The sequence below is a fragment of the Apostichopus japonicus genome, chromosome 3 (assembly GCF_037975245.1).
Source record: "Apostichopus japonicus isolate 1M-3 chromosome 3, ASM3797524v1, whole genome shotgun sequence".
Taxonomy (NCBI): domain Eukaryota; kingdom Metazoa; phylum Echinodermata; class Holothuroidea; order Aspidochirotida; family Stichopodidae; genus Apostichopus; species Apostichopus japonicus.
The window spans coordinates 19749189-19763508 of NC_092563.1; the positions used below are offsets into that span (position 1 = coordinate 19749189).

The 14320-nt window shown below is 37.2% G+C and overlaps 1 protein-coding gene and 1 pseudogene across 2 annotated transcripts; both read left to right on the forward strand.

The window, feature by feature from the left end:
• The first annotated feature begins 2914 nt into the window (after positions 1-2914).
• On the forward strand, positions 2915-12352 carry LOC139965378 (neurotrypsin-like). 2 transcript variants are annotated; one of them, XM_071967680.1, is made up of 9 exons: positions 2915-3035; positions 3136-3409; positions 4468-4812; positions 5637-5978; positions 8240-8410; positions 9040-9174; positions 9461-9618; positions 10135-10276; positions 10899-12352. In XM_071967680.1, the coding sequence occupies exons 2-9, from the start codon at positions 3340-3342 to the stop codon at positions 11714-11716; spliced, it is 2181 nt and encodes a 726-aa protein (XP_071823781.1). In that variant the 5' UTR covers positions 2915-3035; positions 3136-3339; the 3' UTR covers positions 11717-12352. The 2 variants fall into 2 exon arrangements, with proteins under 2 accessions (XP_071823781.1, XP_071823780.1); XM_071967679.1 differs by having other exon boundaries at positions 2960-3409.
• A 951-nt stretch (positions 12353-13303) lies between these two features.
• On the forward strand, positions 13304-13509 carry LOC139965884 (U2 spliceosomal RNA; annotated as a pseudogene).
• The last annotated feature ends 811 nt before the right edge of the window (positions 13510-14320 follow it).

Sequence of the window (14320 nt, forward strand, 5' to 3'; positions counted from 1 at the left end):
TCAATTCCGCAGATACTGTATTTGAAAAGATTCATATGAGTCAGATTCAAAGAAACTACTTGTGTCATCGCAACAGGGTAAAGTTGGCTAATGACGACACACGCCACACGTTTATAGAATAAACAGTAAGGGTCCTAGAATAGAGCCCTGTGGAACACCACATTGAATTCTTCCTAGTTGGGAAGGATCATTATTGTAGGAAACATATTGAAAACGGTCAGTTAAATAGCTATTAATCCAGATTAAAGTTGTACTTCTTATCCCGCAATGTTGCAATTTGTTCGATAGGATGGTATGATCTATAGTATCAAAGCCTTAGAAAGGTCAAGGAAAACCCCAATGCAAGTTTTATTCTGATCAAGACTGTTGTCTAAGTTATCAATAGCATCTGCCAGTGCAAATTCTGTAGAATGATTAGGGCGGAATTCATACTGTTGGTGACATAAAATGTTGATCTTATCTAGAAAATGTAGTGTACGATTGAACATTAATCTCTCTATAATTTTTGAACAACATGATAATAAAGATATCGGTCTATAATTTTCGATTTTATCATTGTCACCTTTTTTATAAATAGAAATAACTTTTGCAGCTTTTAATATGTCAGGAAAGATACCAGTATTGAATGAAATATTGCAAATATGAGTATATGGTTTAGTAATAAAAGGGATAATGTGTCGAATAATGCCAGGATTAAACTCGTCGTATCCTCCAGCCTTTTTGGGTTTGAGGCAAGAGGTTGCTTCTTTAAATAACTCATCCTCGGTAACAGGGTATATAAATGTAGAACGTCCAATTGCACTGCTACGTGTAACTTTAGATGACATACTATGATGCTTGATTTGACTCGCTAAAGACGGCCCTAAGTTGGTAAAAAAAGGTATTAAATTTATTAGCAATAGTGATACATTATTAGCAGCAAACCAATCAGCAAATTTATTTCGTTAAGCAGAGACGATATCATGTATTCTATTTAGTCTTTCGAACTTAAAGAAAATATTGGTATGCCTATTATCAGAAAAAAGAGCATTAGCAATTGTTGACACCTGATAACACAACGAGTTTCAAATAAATGATTGTGTTCACCGGGCGGGCAGCCGTCGTCGTCGGCTGAAAACTCGGCCTTTGTTAGGCCTCATAGAATCATGCATATTCTATGCACGAATAAATCTGGCGGCCTACCGTTGCCGACGGCTGAAAAGTTGGCCTTCGCACCATCTCATAGAATCGTACAACTGAACAACACAGCCCGTTCGAAGTCTATGCATGTATTCTTTGGGCGGGAAGTCGTCACCTTCGGCTGAAAACTCGATCATCACCCGTCTCATAGAATCGTGCCACTCAACAACACAACGAATCTCAAATCTATGCATGTATTCATCTGGCGGTCTGCCGTCACCGTCGCCAGCCGACGACAACAGGCCGCTCGATGGACACATGCATATCTTTAGTACTCGTCAATTTAATACACCAATAAGGGAATTACTTGTTAAATAATGTTGGGTATATATCTATTAACGAACAAACAAATTACCAATGAATCTCCCAGCATAAAATGGATTTTATCTTTTGTAACGAATACAGTATTATCATCACTGACGATGGCTCAACCACATCAAAAAAAAAAACCTCTCTGTGCTCAGTCGCACAGACGAATAACATTAACATGGAACATAAAGGTGGGAAAGCAAGAGCAATGACTGGCCCTGCGAATTGTGATGGGTGACATTGAGATATTAGCGGGCGCTTTGATATTCGAGGTACATTTGTTTATAGGGTTAGACCAGGGAGTTGTTATGGAAGACCTGTTTGATAAAAGTTAGTTGGGGAATTTGGGTTGGCGTGGTAAGTATACTCACTAAGTGGTTCCAACATGCTCCCAGTGTAATAACACACTTGTTTAACCATGTTCATGTATAGTATTACACTGTTTTATAACGTTTCCAGTAGAGATACTGTCTTTTAAACGATTACATTAAAACCGTGAATTCATGTCGTTAGAATTCCAAAAAAAAGCAGTGCCTGAACTGTAAACGCTTGCAACTAGAAGTTTTGACTGGTTCCATGCTTTCAGTGCAAATAAATCATAAGTCGGCAACCCATTTCGTGTGAATGGATATTGCAACTGTTAAACGTGTAACACCTATAATTGCTAGGCGACTTTCAGTTTTATAGGTTATGTTTGATTAAGAACCGGTAACTAAATATATCGACTTTGCGTATTTCAGATAAAATGGAACGCTGTCACTTTAATTAGTTAGGCAAATCCAACAATAGCTTATTGTTATGTGATATTCTACTTTGCGTAACTTCATTTAGCTTGACATTCTACATTCTTAGATTTTATTTGTTAATTACCACATAACCACAGATGAATACATGCATATATTTAAAATTCGCTGTGTTGTTCAGTGGCACGATTCTATGAGATCTTTGGGCGGCCTGAACAGAAACTTCAAAATATCTATTAAAAATATAAAAAGAAATCGTTAAATAAGCTACATCTGCCCATCACATGAAATAATCTCAGACCACTCTTTCTTCCCCTTACGTCCTATCCAGAGTTAGAGAGTGTTGACACTGGGAAGTTATCATAGAGCATGAGATATGATTCGGATCTGATCCACTGCTCGTCTCGCGATAGCAGCAAATAACAAAGACAGAAAAACTGGTTGATAAAATAATCATTCAGTCTACAAACGTCTCCCTCGTTATAATTATAACATGTCATTTGGCAATAATAATTATGTTCGATTGTCAGTAGCTGACAAAAGTTGTCTGTTCGAAGAATTTGCTCGGTAACTCTCATTTTCCTTTAAGTCTGAATGCGAAAACAAGGTAACATTCCGGTTAGCCAAGGTCGTGTCATTTTATGCATGGAAATGTTGCCTGACACAGGAAATCCGCAAGTTCATGTAGTATATCTGTGAATCAGTGGCTCATCCTGCGTAATACTTTCATGACACAATAGCGGTGCATGAGTGTTATTTAATGGGATTACTACTGTGCGCAGGAGTTCTTTGGGAAAAACTAAGGTAAGCGGCACTGAGTGGATCTTCCCCAGTTTACCCCGGACTGCTAGCCATGTGATAGTAAACGATATATCACATTTGACGTTTCATTCTATTTCTGCAGCAATGTCGATGGTGTCTGACAGTTTGCTATATTTTGCTCACAGTCGGAAGTGGAACAAGGGCACCTCACTCAAGTCTCAGATGGTACAAACATACACTCAACAAAGCGATAACCAGATTGATATAGGTTCTCTCGCGGGTTTTCTGTGATCTGGTCGTATTGTCAGTGATATAAAAGTAAACGGTTCTGACTTCTGAAGAAGAGATGACGGTATTAAGCAGAGAAACTTTCTTCTTGATAATTACCTTGTCGTGTTGGTTGTGTAATTCAAAAGGTAAATCCTCGCTTTGTACTCTTCTCTACTATACCTTCTCTATCAAACAGGCGCCAAGGCATTTGTGACATGAACCTCAATTGGAAATTGTTTATTTAAAACAAAAATGGTTGTTTAGTAATAACATTTATATGGCTATTCAGCACTGCCGTTGTTACCATAATTTTAGAAAGCAATATTTCATGCAATGTACTTATACATCATGGAATGTTTCTATACGATGGTGTTGCAAGCGTCTGGAAATATTAGCCACACCTTGAATAAGTTTCGAATGCTGGAATTACAACTATTGCTTATGTTATTGTCAAGTCGTATGTTTTTGGCAGTTGGTATAAATGCTGAGAAATCTTCATCCAAATAGCTTATCTCGAATAGATGGCTTGATTATTGTTCAAAACGAAATACTAATTACAATTATACACATAGACGTTCTTGCTATAAAAACTAAATGATTTTGGAGACGCAAACAGGAGAGAATTAGTCAGGGTTTTGCCTTCTGCCGATTAGTAAAGGGAACAGTTTGACACGATTCCTGTGATGTGTCGACTCTGACGTTGTACAGAGTTGATATTATATCTATTTCTATATATATATATATATATATATATAGAAATATATCTATATCTATCTATATCTATATAAATATATATGTATAACTATATATACAGTAACTAAATATAGAATAACACACCAGAAAAATTCCACTTTACGACCGGTTTCGTCCTTTTGGGACTCATCAGGCAAAGTAAGAATCGAACCCTGTATCTTTTGTCACAGACCAAAGTCCGGACCACTCGACCACAATGATTCTACTAGTGTGTGATTGCGTAAAAATTGGCATTGCATAACTGTAATTGAGGGCGTATAACTCAAGTGTTATGATTGTACAGATAGCACCCCGGTGCTTTGAATCTGACAATTTGCACAGAATAACCACTCTTTATAGGTAAATGCTAATCATTCATTTCATATAACGTCTTATGAATGTCAAATTGTATTACAAAAGAACAATACGTTATGAATTCATGTGTAATAATCTGTCCTTCCCTACCTGTCAGTCATTCAAAGCATTTGTCTCGCTGGTGGACCAACGGAAAATGTTGGAAGAGTGGAAGTCTTGGTGAATAATGAATGGGGAACGGTTTGTGACGACTCATGGGATATCATTGATGCAACGGTCGTCTGTATACAGCTTGGCTATCCAGGCGCTGTCCGTGCGAGATCCTCAGCGCACTACGGTGAAGGATCTGGAAGGATTTGGTTGGATAATGTGGCATGTGCTGTGTCATCGCTTTCTTTACAAGACTGTCCTAAAAATGAAATTGGAGATCACAATTGTAATCATAAAGAAGATGCTGGTGTTGACTGTTTACCCTTAGAAGTTCCGACTGCTGTTGCTCCCGGTATGTAGCCATTTATTTTCCTTGTGGGTAAGGGGTGGGTGGGGGCAAGGGAAGCAGCACGAGGGAAAAACAAGGAAGGCACTTCATGTTATTGGTTGAATAGTGTAAAATATTTTACTCTTCCGTATACTTAATTGTTAGTACAAAATAAAACCATGATTTTTGCAATGAAGATGGACAATAAATTGGTCGCATTTCTGTGTGTTCATAATATAATTACGAAGAATTACGATCCAGCTCAAACGATAAGTACTTTTTAATTACATAAGTGGTTATCGTTAAAAGGTATCAAATGATCGTAAGCATTTGGTATCCTTCGTTGAAAAGTGAAAATATGCATAAAATAAGCTTTGTTTAGCTTTTGCAGACGTTTCACATGAGATAATTAGACTTTGATAAGATAATTAGAATAAGACACATGAGATAATAAGGCTAACATGTTATTATGAGAAGGAGTGTTAGCTCAGTGGTTAACGCCGGTGCCTTCCAATCATTGGGTCTCCAGTTCGAGTCACTCCAAGATTAATGTATGTCGTCCAGTTACAGAGTTATTGACAGTTTACAATTTATAATCATTGACGTTAAATAGGAATCTAAGAGACTGACTTCGGTCACCCCGCGGCTTTGATAAGCCAACGAGGCTTCTTTGCGAGTTCCTGCTTGCATGAGGATCTAAAGTATATAGAAACATACATACTTCGAGTCCAAAACGAAAAAGGAAAACCACGTTGAGCTTTTCAATGCAGGCGTTAAAAAGCTAAAAAAGGCCTGGTAGAATAAGTGTATGTGTTATGGTTGTAATCAAAACTGATTGGTCGTTTCAGGCATTGCAAGTATTCGTCTCGTTGGTGGAAGTTCACCGAATGCAGGTAGAGTGGAGGTATATGTGAATGGTGAATGGGGAACGGTTTGTGACGACTCGTGGGATATCGTTGATGCGACGGTCGTCTGTAGACAGCTGGGCTATCCAGGAGCTGTCCGTGCGAGATCCTCGGCGCACTATGGTAGAGGATCTGGAAGGATTTGGTTAGATGATGTGGCATGTGCTGATTCATCGCTTTCTTTACAAGACTGTCCTAAAAGTGAAATTGGAGTTCACAATTGTAATCATAAAGAAGATGCTGGTGTTAAATGTTTACCCTTAGATGTTCCAACTGTTGCTCTAGGTATGTAGCCACTTATTTTTCTTGTGGGTAGGGGGGGGGGGCATAGGAAGCAGCACAAGAGAGAAACAAGGAAGGTACTTTATATTATTGGTTGAATAGTGTAAAATATTTTACTCTTCCGTATACTTAATTGTTAGTACAAAATAAACCATAATTTGCAATGAAGATGGATAAGAAATTACTCTTTCGTCCGTTATTTCATAATAAGATGACCAAGAGTTACGATCCAGCCCACACCATAAGTACTTTTTATTTAATCGTGTGGTTATCGTTAAAAGGTATCAAATGATCGCAAGCATTTGGTATCCTTCGTTGAATTGTGCAAATATGCATTAAATAAGCTTGGCGCAGCTTTTGCAGACGTTTCACGTGAGATAATTATACTTCGAGTCCGAAAAGAAAAAGCAATCCACGTTGAGCTTTCAATGTAGGCGTTAAAAAGCTACACAAATCCGGGAAGAATTAGATTATATGTTATTTGTTGTAATCAAAAATGTTTGGTCGATTCGGGCATTGCAAGTCTTGGTCTTGCTGGTGGAAGTACACCGAATGCAGGTAGAGCGGAGGTATTTGTGAATGGTGAATGGGGAACGGTTTGTGACGACTCGTGGGATATAATTGATGCGACGGTCGTCTGTAAACAGCTGGGCTATCCAGGAGCTGTCCGTGCGAGATCCTCAGCGCACTACGGTGAAGGATCTGGAAGGATTTGGTTAGATAATGTGGCATGTGCTGAGTCATCGCTAACTTTACAAGACTCTCCTAAAACGATATTGGAGTCATAATTGTGGTCATAGTAAAGACGAAGCAGTTGGATGCTTACCCTTAGAAGGTGTATCAAATGTGAAGACTGGTAAATAATTCGCCAATGTTTCGGAGTGAGCAAATAGGGAGGAATTAAAAAGGACGTGAGGAATATGTCAAATGATGGTGAAAAGAAAATTAAAGATATGTACGTACGAATGAAAGTTGATATATATAGTTATGCACTTATGTATTTAAACTCGACCACCATAATGAATATTAAGGTTTATATATTATACATTTTCTTTGTTTACTTTCATTGTGACATACTTTTACAAAGATTTAAAAATCATACATTTTCATATGAAGAACATACTTGTTGGCCTTGATCCTTCTTTTAATTCGGAATATATGTATTAGCACATATTTTATATCCACACCTTACTGAGGCTTGTGTCTATAGGTGAATCATGTGACTGACTACTATTCAAATTAACTTTGCAAATAAACTAAGTAAGACCTTTTCTAAATTTTGTCACCGAACCTTAGTTATTGAGCGATTTATGATTCGTTGAATTTAAAATTCTTGTAACAAATGAATGTACCATTTTTCGTTTGCAGTTTGGAAATAAAATTGATAAGTCAAACGTTTTGTATCCTTATGGCATCAAAGATCGTTTAAGTAATGAGATCATAATTTTTAAATTAATTTATGATTACACATTGAAAAACAATCCAATATTTCATATTAAAGAATTGTTATTTGATGCTATCTGATGTTATTTGAGACTAATTTGTGTAGATAAAAGACCAAAAGGGACACACAAATGACACACATTTGGTTACTAAATCTACACGAACCTAGTTTATAAACTAGCACATCCTTACGGTATGTCTGGTATATTCGTGATGCGTTAAAGGTATTCTAGGATATTAAGTTAGTTCTTCAATTCATAACGTGATACCGGTCGCTGAAAGTCTGAGAGCCGGTATTTCATACAGTTATAGTTTTGAACCTTTTAGTTTTCAGCATGCTCTTTTCAGCAGAAGCACTTAAAAGTTTCATATAAAAAAGCAAAAGCAATTTGCAGGGAAGTTTCAACTTGTTTAATTTACTTACTTTTGTTGCTTAATTGTAGACATTATGAACGGCCCTCTATTTTTACTCTATAATCTTATCTAATCTTACCAATTGTTCTTAGCAATTAAGTTTGCTACATTCCCGGGCGCGGGTGGATGTGGGGGAATGATTGTCCCACCAGAAGAGCAGAAAGGGACAGCATCTTGTCAGTTAGACTAGTAAAATAGATTTATCTTGTAAACAATGCAGGGAGTAGATATATATATATATATATATATATATATATATATATATATATATATATATATACATATATACATATATATATATATATATATATATATATATATATATATATATATATATATATATATATATATGACGGATATAGAACAAAATAAATTGTCTCATACAATAAGCATTTTGGTTCTTACAGCTGTTACTCCTCTGCCCACTGCGACAAATGTCGCCAGCCGACAGCTCGAATTCTTGAAGCGCCCCGAAGACACCGAATTAACTCTTGGAGATGTAGTCATATTACATTGTGAAGTTGATGACGCGAGTGCTGAAGTCACTTGGTTTAAAGATGATATCCAACTTGCTCAAGGTAATAAACATATCCGTCTTTAGTTACATATCAACGTATTGGTGCATGGGGTAAGGTGATACCGAAACAGGTGAAGTAAATTGTCTCATTTTATGACGTGAGGCTTCGATCAATAGAAAACTTATTTTAAATTGTCTATGTTTTCCAACATAATCCGACACGACAGTGGTAAATATTTTTTGTTAATTCAGCAAATAAAGTATCGACAGATGATAAATATTGTCACACAATCGGTTTATTCAAAACGTACCACTAAATAAAAAGAGTAATTTAAAACACAGATAGGTCATATCTGTCGAAACGAAGATGCTTATACTTCATTTGCCAATTTCTTATTAGTCCGCCTTTGAGATTGTTAAACATCACTGAATTAATATTTATTATCCACTCAAGGTCAAGAAATAAAAAAAGGTCACAGCACAATGTAAAAAGAGCCTCTTTAGAAATGTCAGTATCTGTACAAATTACACAAATTTTTGCCAGAATTATGATTGCCTACTGGATAATTTAATTTGGAACTTCAGAGCATGCAATACCTAATTGTCCAAATATATCCAAACAATTCTGTATGAATTCCATCTATAATTGAAACTCTGCCAATCAGTTTGGTACCCTATCTTTTCATGCAGAGCTTGTAAATGGACTCGTTCTGCTACGTGATAATAGCTTGATAATAACCGACATAGAGGTTCATCATCATGGGACCTACAAATGTGTTGCCACCAGCTCAGATGGCAGAAGAACCGACGTTACTGCACGGGCTTGTGAGTTTAATCTACATTGTTCTCTACTTCATGAAACAGAATGCCTTCTTTATTGTAATAATAATAATACATCGTGGTAATTTTTTACTTCTGCAAGCATTTCCCACATCTTATGTGACCATATCAATTTACTTGCTAACTGCTTGATACATGTTAAATTCGTAACCTTAAATTTATAGAGCTATATACATGTTGTTACATATTCAAAACTTTTTCTCTTTCATCCAAGTATAATGTCATTGTAAGTCCAATATGAAGAAAAAAAACTCTTGTTTTAATTACACAGACTTCCCCACTAGTTATGTGTTTGACTCACAGCCAGAGAATGCAACGGTCTTCGATGGTGAAAGTCATCTTCTGACGTGTTCGTCCAGTATTGAAACGCTTCAACTAAGTTGGTTGAAGGACGGTTCACCCTTGGTTTATAATCAACGTACCATTGAGGTATTGCGAGGGAAGGGGAGGGGAGGGGGTATATGAACAGGTAGTTCCATATCAACTCCCTGATAGGACTAAATGATTTACAATGAGGTCAAGTAAGTTATATATTGCCCGGGAACCATTGAGTAATAGAGAATAGTCAAAAGGAGGACATGATATCTAAGAATCGCCTTGTTATGCAATTTGTCACTTCATTTTCTTCAAGTACGGATAAAAATTTATGACGCTAGAGATTTGTTCTTCTAAAGAATCAAGCTTAGCCTATATTCCATGTGTATATATTGGTTACATATACGGAGATTGTGGTTCATTTACTGCCATTCATGCTCTACATAGTTTAACACAGACAATATAATAACCTAGAATTTTTTCTGTTACATTTTTAAGAAAGAAAGTGTGGCCGACTTTGCAATTGCTAATAGATTAGGTTTTCCGGATATAAACGAAAGGACGGAGTTTGTATCTACCGCTGAAGGCTTAAAGGTTTTCCAACTTCTTCTCACATCCTTTGTTTTATAGAAAGTCGATGACGTTCTTTTACGAGACGTCACAACTGACGACAGCGGTCTTTACGTTTGTGTTGCAGCCGACAGTGAAGGACATGTTGTTGCTCAGGCGAGAGCAGCAGTTGACGTAATACCGCACACTCTGAACAATGATGGTAAATTGGCTTAACAACTTACGTCATTTGCAACACACTTGGAAACTATAGCTTTAAACTGGAAGCAGCTCCAGTGTATATGCGCAACGTGTTACAATGGTGAAATACATTATAAACAATGACAACACCATGTAGGTTATGTTGCAGTTGACATTGTTTAAAATGTGATTGTTCAAAGGTTGCAACTCTGTTTCACGCATGAACAATCTTCAACTACTTAGCACAGTGGAACTTGTTAGGGGTCTGTAATGTTATCAAAGTGCTTACTTTTACAAAACGTATCATTCATGCAATTTAATTATGTTCTTATTGAAGCAGTGCTGTAACACTTTTGTCAAGTCTATTCCATGTACATTATGCAATATTGTTTGTTATACGTCAATGTACTTCAAGGCTTATGAGTGATATGAACCTGCCAGGAACTTAATTGCCTGGCATCCTTTTTGCAAGTTCAAAGGGTCAAACTCGAGCGAAATTTTGAAGTTTGGCTCCGATTAGAAAAGTAAGTGAACAGAGGAGAAGAAATTTCTGTGACCATAATTTCTAAAGGGAGAAAGAAAACAACATTAATATCAAATCCACTGACACTAGCTATATTCTGTTTTTTTTTCCTCTTCTGAAGAATGTGGAATTGTTTCATCTCCCGAGGTCTCAGAAGATGCCAACACGAGAGATGTACATAGTGGTAGTGTTGTTGGAGGACGTGACGCGGAGAGAGGCTCCGCCCCATGGATGGCGAGGCTATTTTTAAGAGGAGGACGATACCCGAGTGGTCGTGTCATATGTGGTGGGTCTCTCATAGACAGGCAATGGGTCGTAACAGCTGCTCATTGTTTTAACGTAATGAATAATTTGCGTGCTAGGCAACTATACGTAATACTGGGGGATTATGACACATTGACAGATGAGGATAGTCAAATATCTGTTCCGGTTGAGGCTTTCTACATACACGAAGAATTTGACATCGATACATTTAATAACGACATCGCTTTAATAAAATTAGCCACGCCTCTGCAGAGGTACAGCAGTTACGTACGAACAATATGCTTGGCGAACAGGACAATTGACAGAGAGCTCCTAGTCCCCGGTGTATCTGGGCGAATCAGTGGATGGGGAACTACGACTGAGGATGGCACTGCATCAGTTTACCTACAAGAAGTGCAAATACCATATATTCCATACCCTACATGCAAGACAAATTTCCGTCGAAAGAAACTCGTTTTTACAAAAAATATGTTCTGTGCTGCTTATGATAGAGGTGAAGCTGATGCTTGTCAGGGAGACAGCGGTGGGCCGTATGCAGTGGAGAAAGCTAGTCGTTGGTTCTTGACGGGTATTGTCAGTTGGGGAATTAGTTGCGATCGACACGATAGTAATGGGGTTTATACCAGATACTCAAAATATCACCAATGGGTAACAAGAGTAATTACGAGATATTAAGATACTTGTTAAAAATGCTTGTTAGATGCTTGTTAATTAATGCATGTTAGATGCTTGTCAATTAAAAGAAATGGAAGATGTTCTTGTATTGAAATTTCTTATAGTCATGCTTGCAGAAAACGTATTTCTACAATTTACGTTCTAATATATCACGAATTGCACACTATGCCAAAAAAACGAATGAGATATATGAGGTTTTGGAAATTTTGGTGAATGCGGTATCTTTTAGAACATGGAGTGGTCTCAATGATACGCGTCTATATTAGATGCCATTAACAAGAGGCGAAGAGGCATCAAATACCTCTACTTTCAGTTAAGCTAATGTGAGTGTATGGCATTTCAATCGCAGACAGAAATTCAATAAAAAAAATGTGTCGTGATTGAAGCACAGTGACACGTTGTTGGTTGTGTCTCTGTTTTTTTTACACGTTTGTTGTTATCCCTTTTTCTTTTATATTATCGTAGGCCTATTTGCTTTAAGATTATGATGAAGAAAATGTGTGCTAGAAGTAGCAACTATGAAAGAGCAAACTAGAAATAGTGCTTACGATACAAAGTGTCGCATCAGCCCTGTCCACGAGAATCGGTTGTTAACATGGATCTTGTCAGTTTGTGATACCAAACCATCAAACTTTAATAGAATGACAATATATGGTACATTTCATAACTTTATGGCTGTACTGAGCAAAGAAACGATGTTTGTGTGTGTGTGTATGGTAGTGTTGACATTGTGAATATTAATGTGAAAGGGCAACGCATATTTATCCTTGTCGCAACGCCAGGTCTTACGATGACATTTTCATCAATGGCAAACTTTCTTAAACTATTTATAAATGCTCCCTTCGTCAGTATTCTACCTTCAACCGTTCGGTTACATGGATACTCTCGGCGAATCAAGTCCAAACCACTACCGGTACCTCATAGGAGTTTGTAAAGTGTCTGTATAGTCTTAGTGTAGTGCATACAACTCTCGGTACCTCATAGGAGTTGGTATAGTGAAGACATGGAGTTTTAACATAGGCCGATATTTTTAAATTTATCTGGTAATATCAGAGTGTATGATTTCATCACAGTAATTGAGCTGAAACTTCATGTGGATAAATTCTAAACACAGAGAACATTCCTAGAGCAAACATTCCAACTATATCCATTTCAAGAATGAATTAATAACAAGATTATGAAAAGGCTGACATGAAAATGATTTAAGTAGTTCCGCAATGATGATATCACTGAGTACCTAATGTGGTACCTTTCGTAGACCAGTCAAAATATTAAGATATAAGTATTGGTTAATGTTTTCAACTTACAGTATGAACTTTTACATTGGCTGCTATCCCATTGAATAGTATGGTGCGTTATTCATGAAAAGAAACGAAACATAAAATATTGCATTATCAATGTGCTCTACGTGGAGAGAGGGGATCAGAGGGGGGGGGGGTAACTCGGGTCAACTGAGAGGGAAGCAGAGAAAGATGGGACATGAATGTATTCTCATGCTCATAACATCACTAAGGATAAATGAAAATTTCAGAATCGGGGAAAGTGACATAAATGCCACCGTAACAGCTCCCTAGTTTGAATAGGAAAATCGATTCTCGGCCTTTAGGCTAAGATCATGTGTAGTATTTGTTCCCTTTCGAGGGGGATCGTGATACACACCTGGCGATGATCACACAGTCACAGTCTCGGTGCAAGAGGACAGGGGTTGAGAGCGGATCAGTAGTTAGGATATATATATAGTCAGGATATATATATAGTCAGGATATATATATATATATATATATATATATATATATATATATATATATATATATATATATATATATATAGGCCGCCCGATGACCACATGCATAGATTTGGGACTCGGTTGTGTTGTCCAGTGGCACGAGTCTATGAGACGTGCCGTTTCATAGAATCGTGCCACTGAACAACACAACGAGTTTCAAATATATGAATGTTTCTTCGGGCGGCCTGCCGTCGTCGTCGAATCAAAACTCACAAAAATGTGAGTTAAAATGTTCAATTGGAAGCCACCCAACGTGAAGGTGTAAGCCACAAGGTCTTTCGGGCTTCTCCAACATTCCTGGTAGCTTAGCGTCGTAAAAATAACTCATGGGCCTGTATTTATTAGCTCCATGGTCCGCTGGCAGTTTTCCGTACTGATAATAGTATAGCATTGGTAATGTACAAATACTACACACTAATCGTGTTAGTAGTAGGCTGGACTAGTAGTGATACCGGTTTTCTTATCGACTTAATTATCCCTCTGCGTTAGGTTTTATCACCGGACAATGATTTGGTATCATAAGAACTTGGAAGCGAGGTTATAGTGCTGAATTGAAGATACTACAAAGATGGTAAGTCAGTGTTCCTTCGATCTGCTTCGTCGAACGTTATGTTAGAACTTAACCTAACTGCTACTGTTAGTAGGTATACTAGTAGCAATAGCCTAGGTATATGTACAGGTATAATATTAGAAGCCAAGTTAGAGACCTAACTCTAATAAAGTTACGCTGTTAGGTTTACCCAGAGAAAGATCAGTAAGATGATCGGAGGTCTGTGATACCAAGAGTAGTATTATGTATGACCATAGGCTAGGCTTTC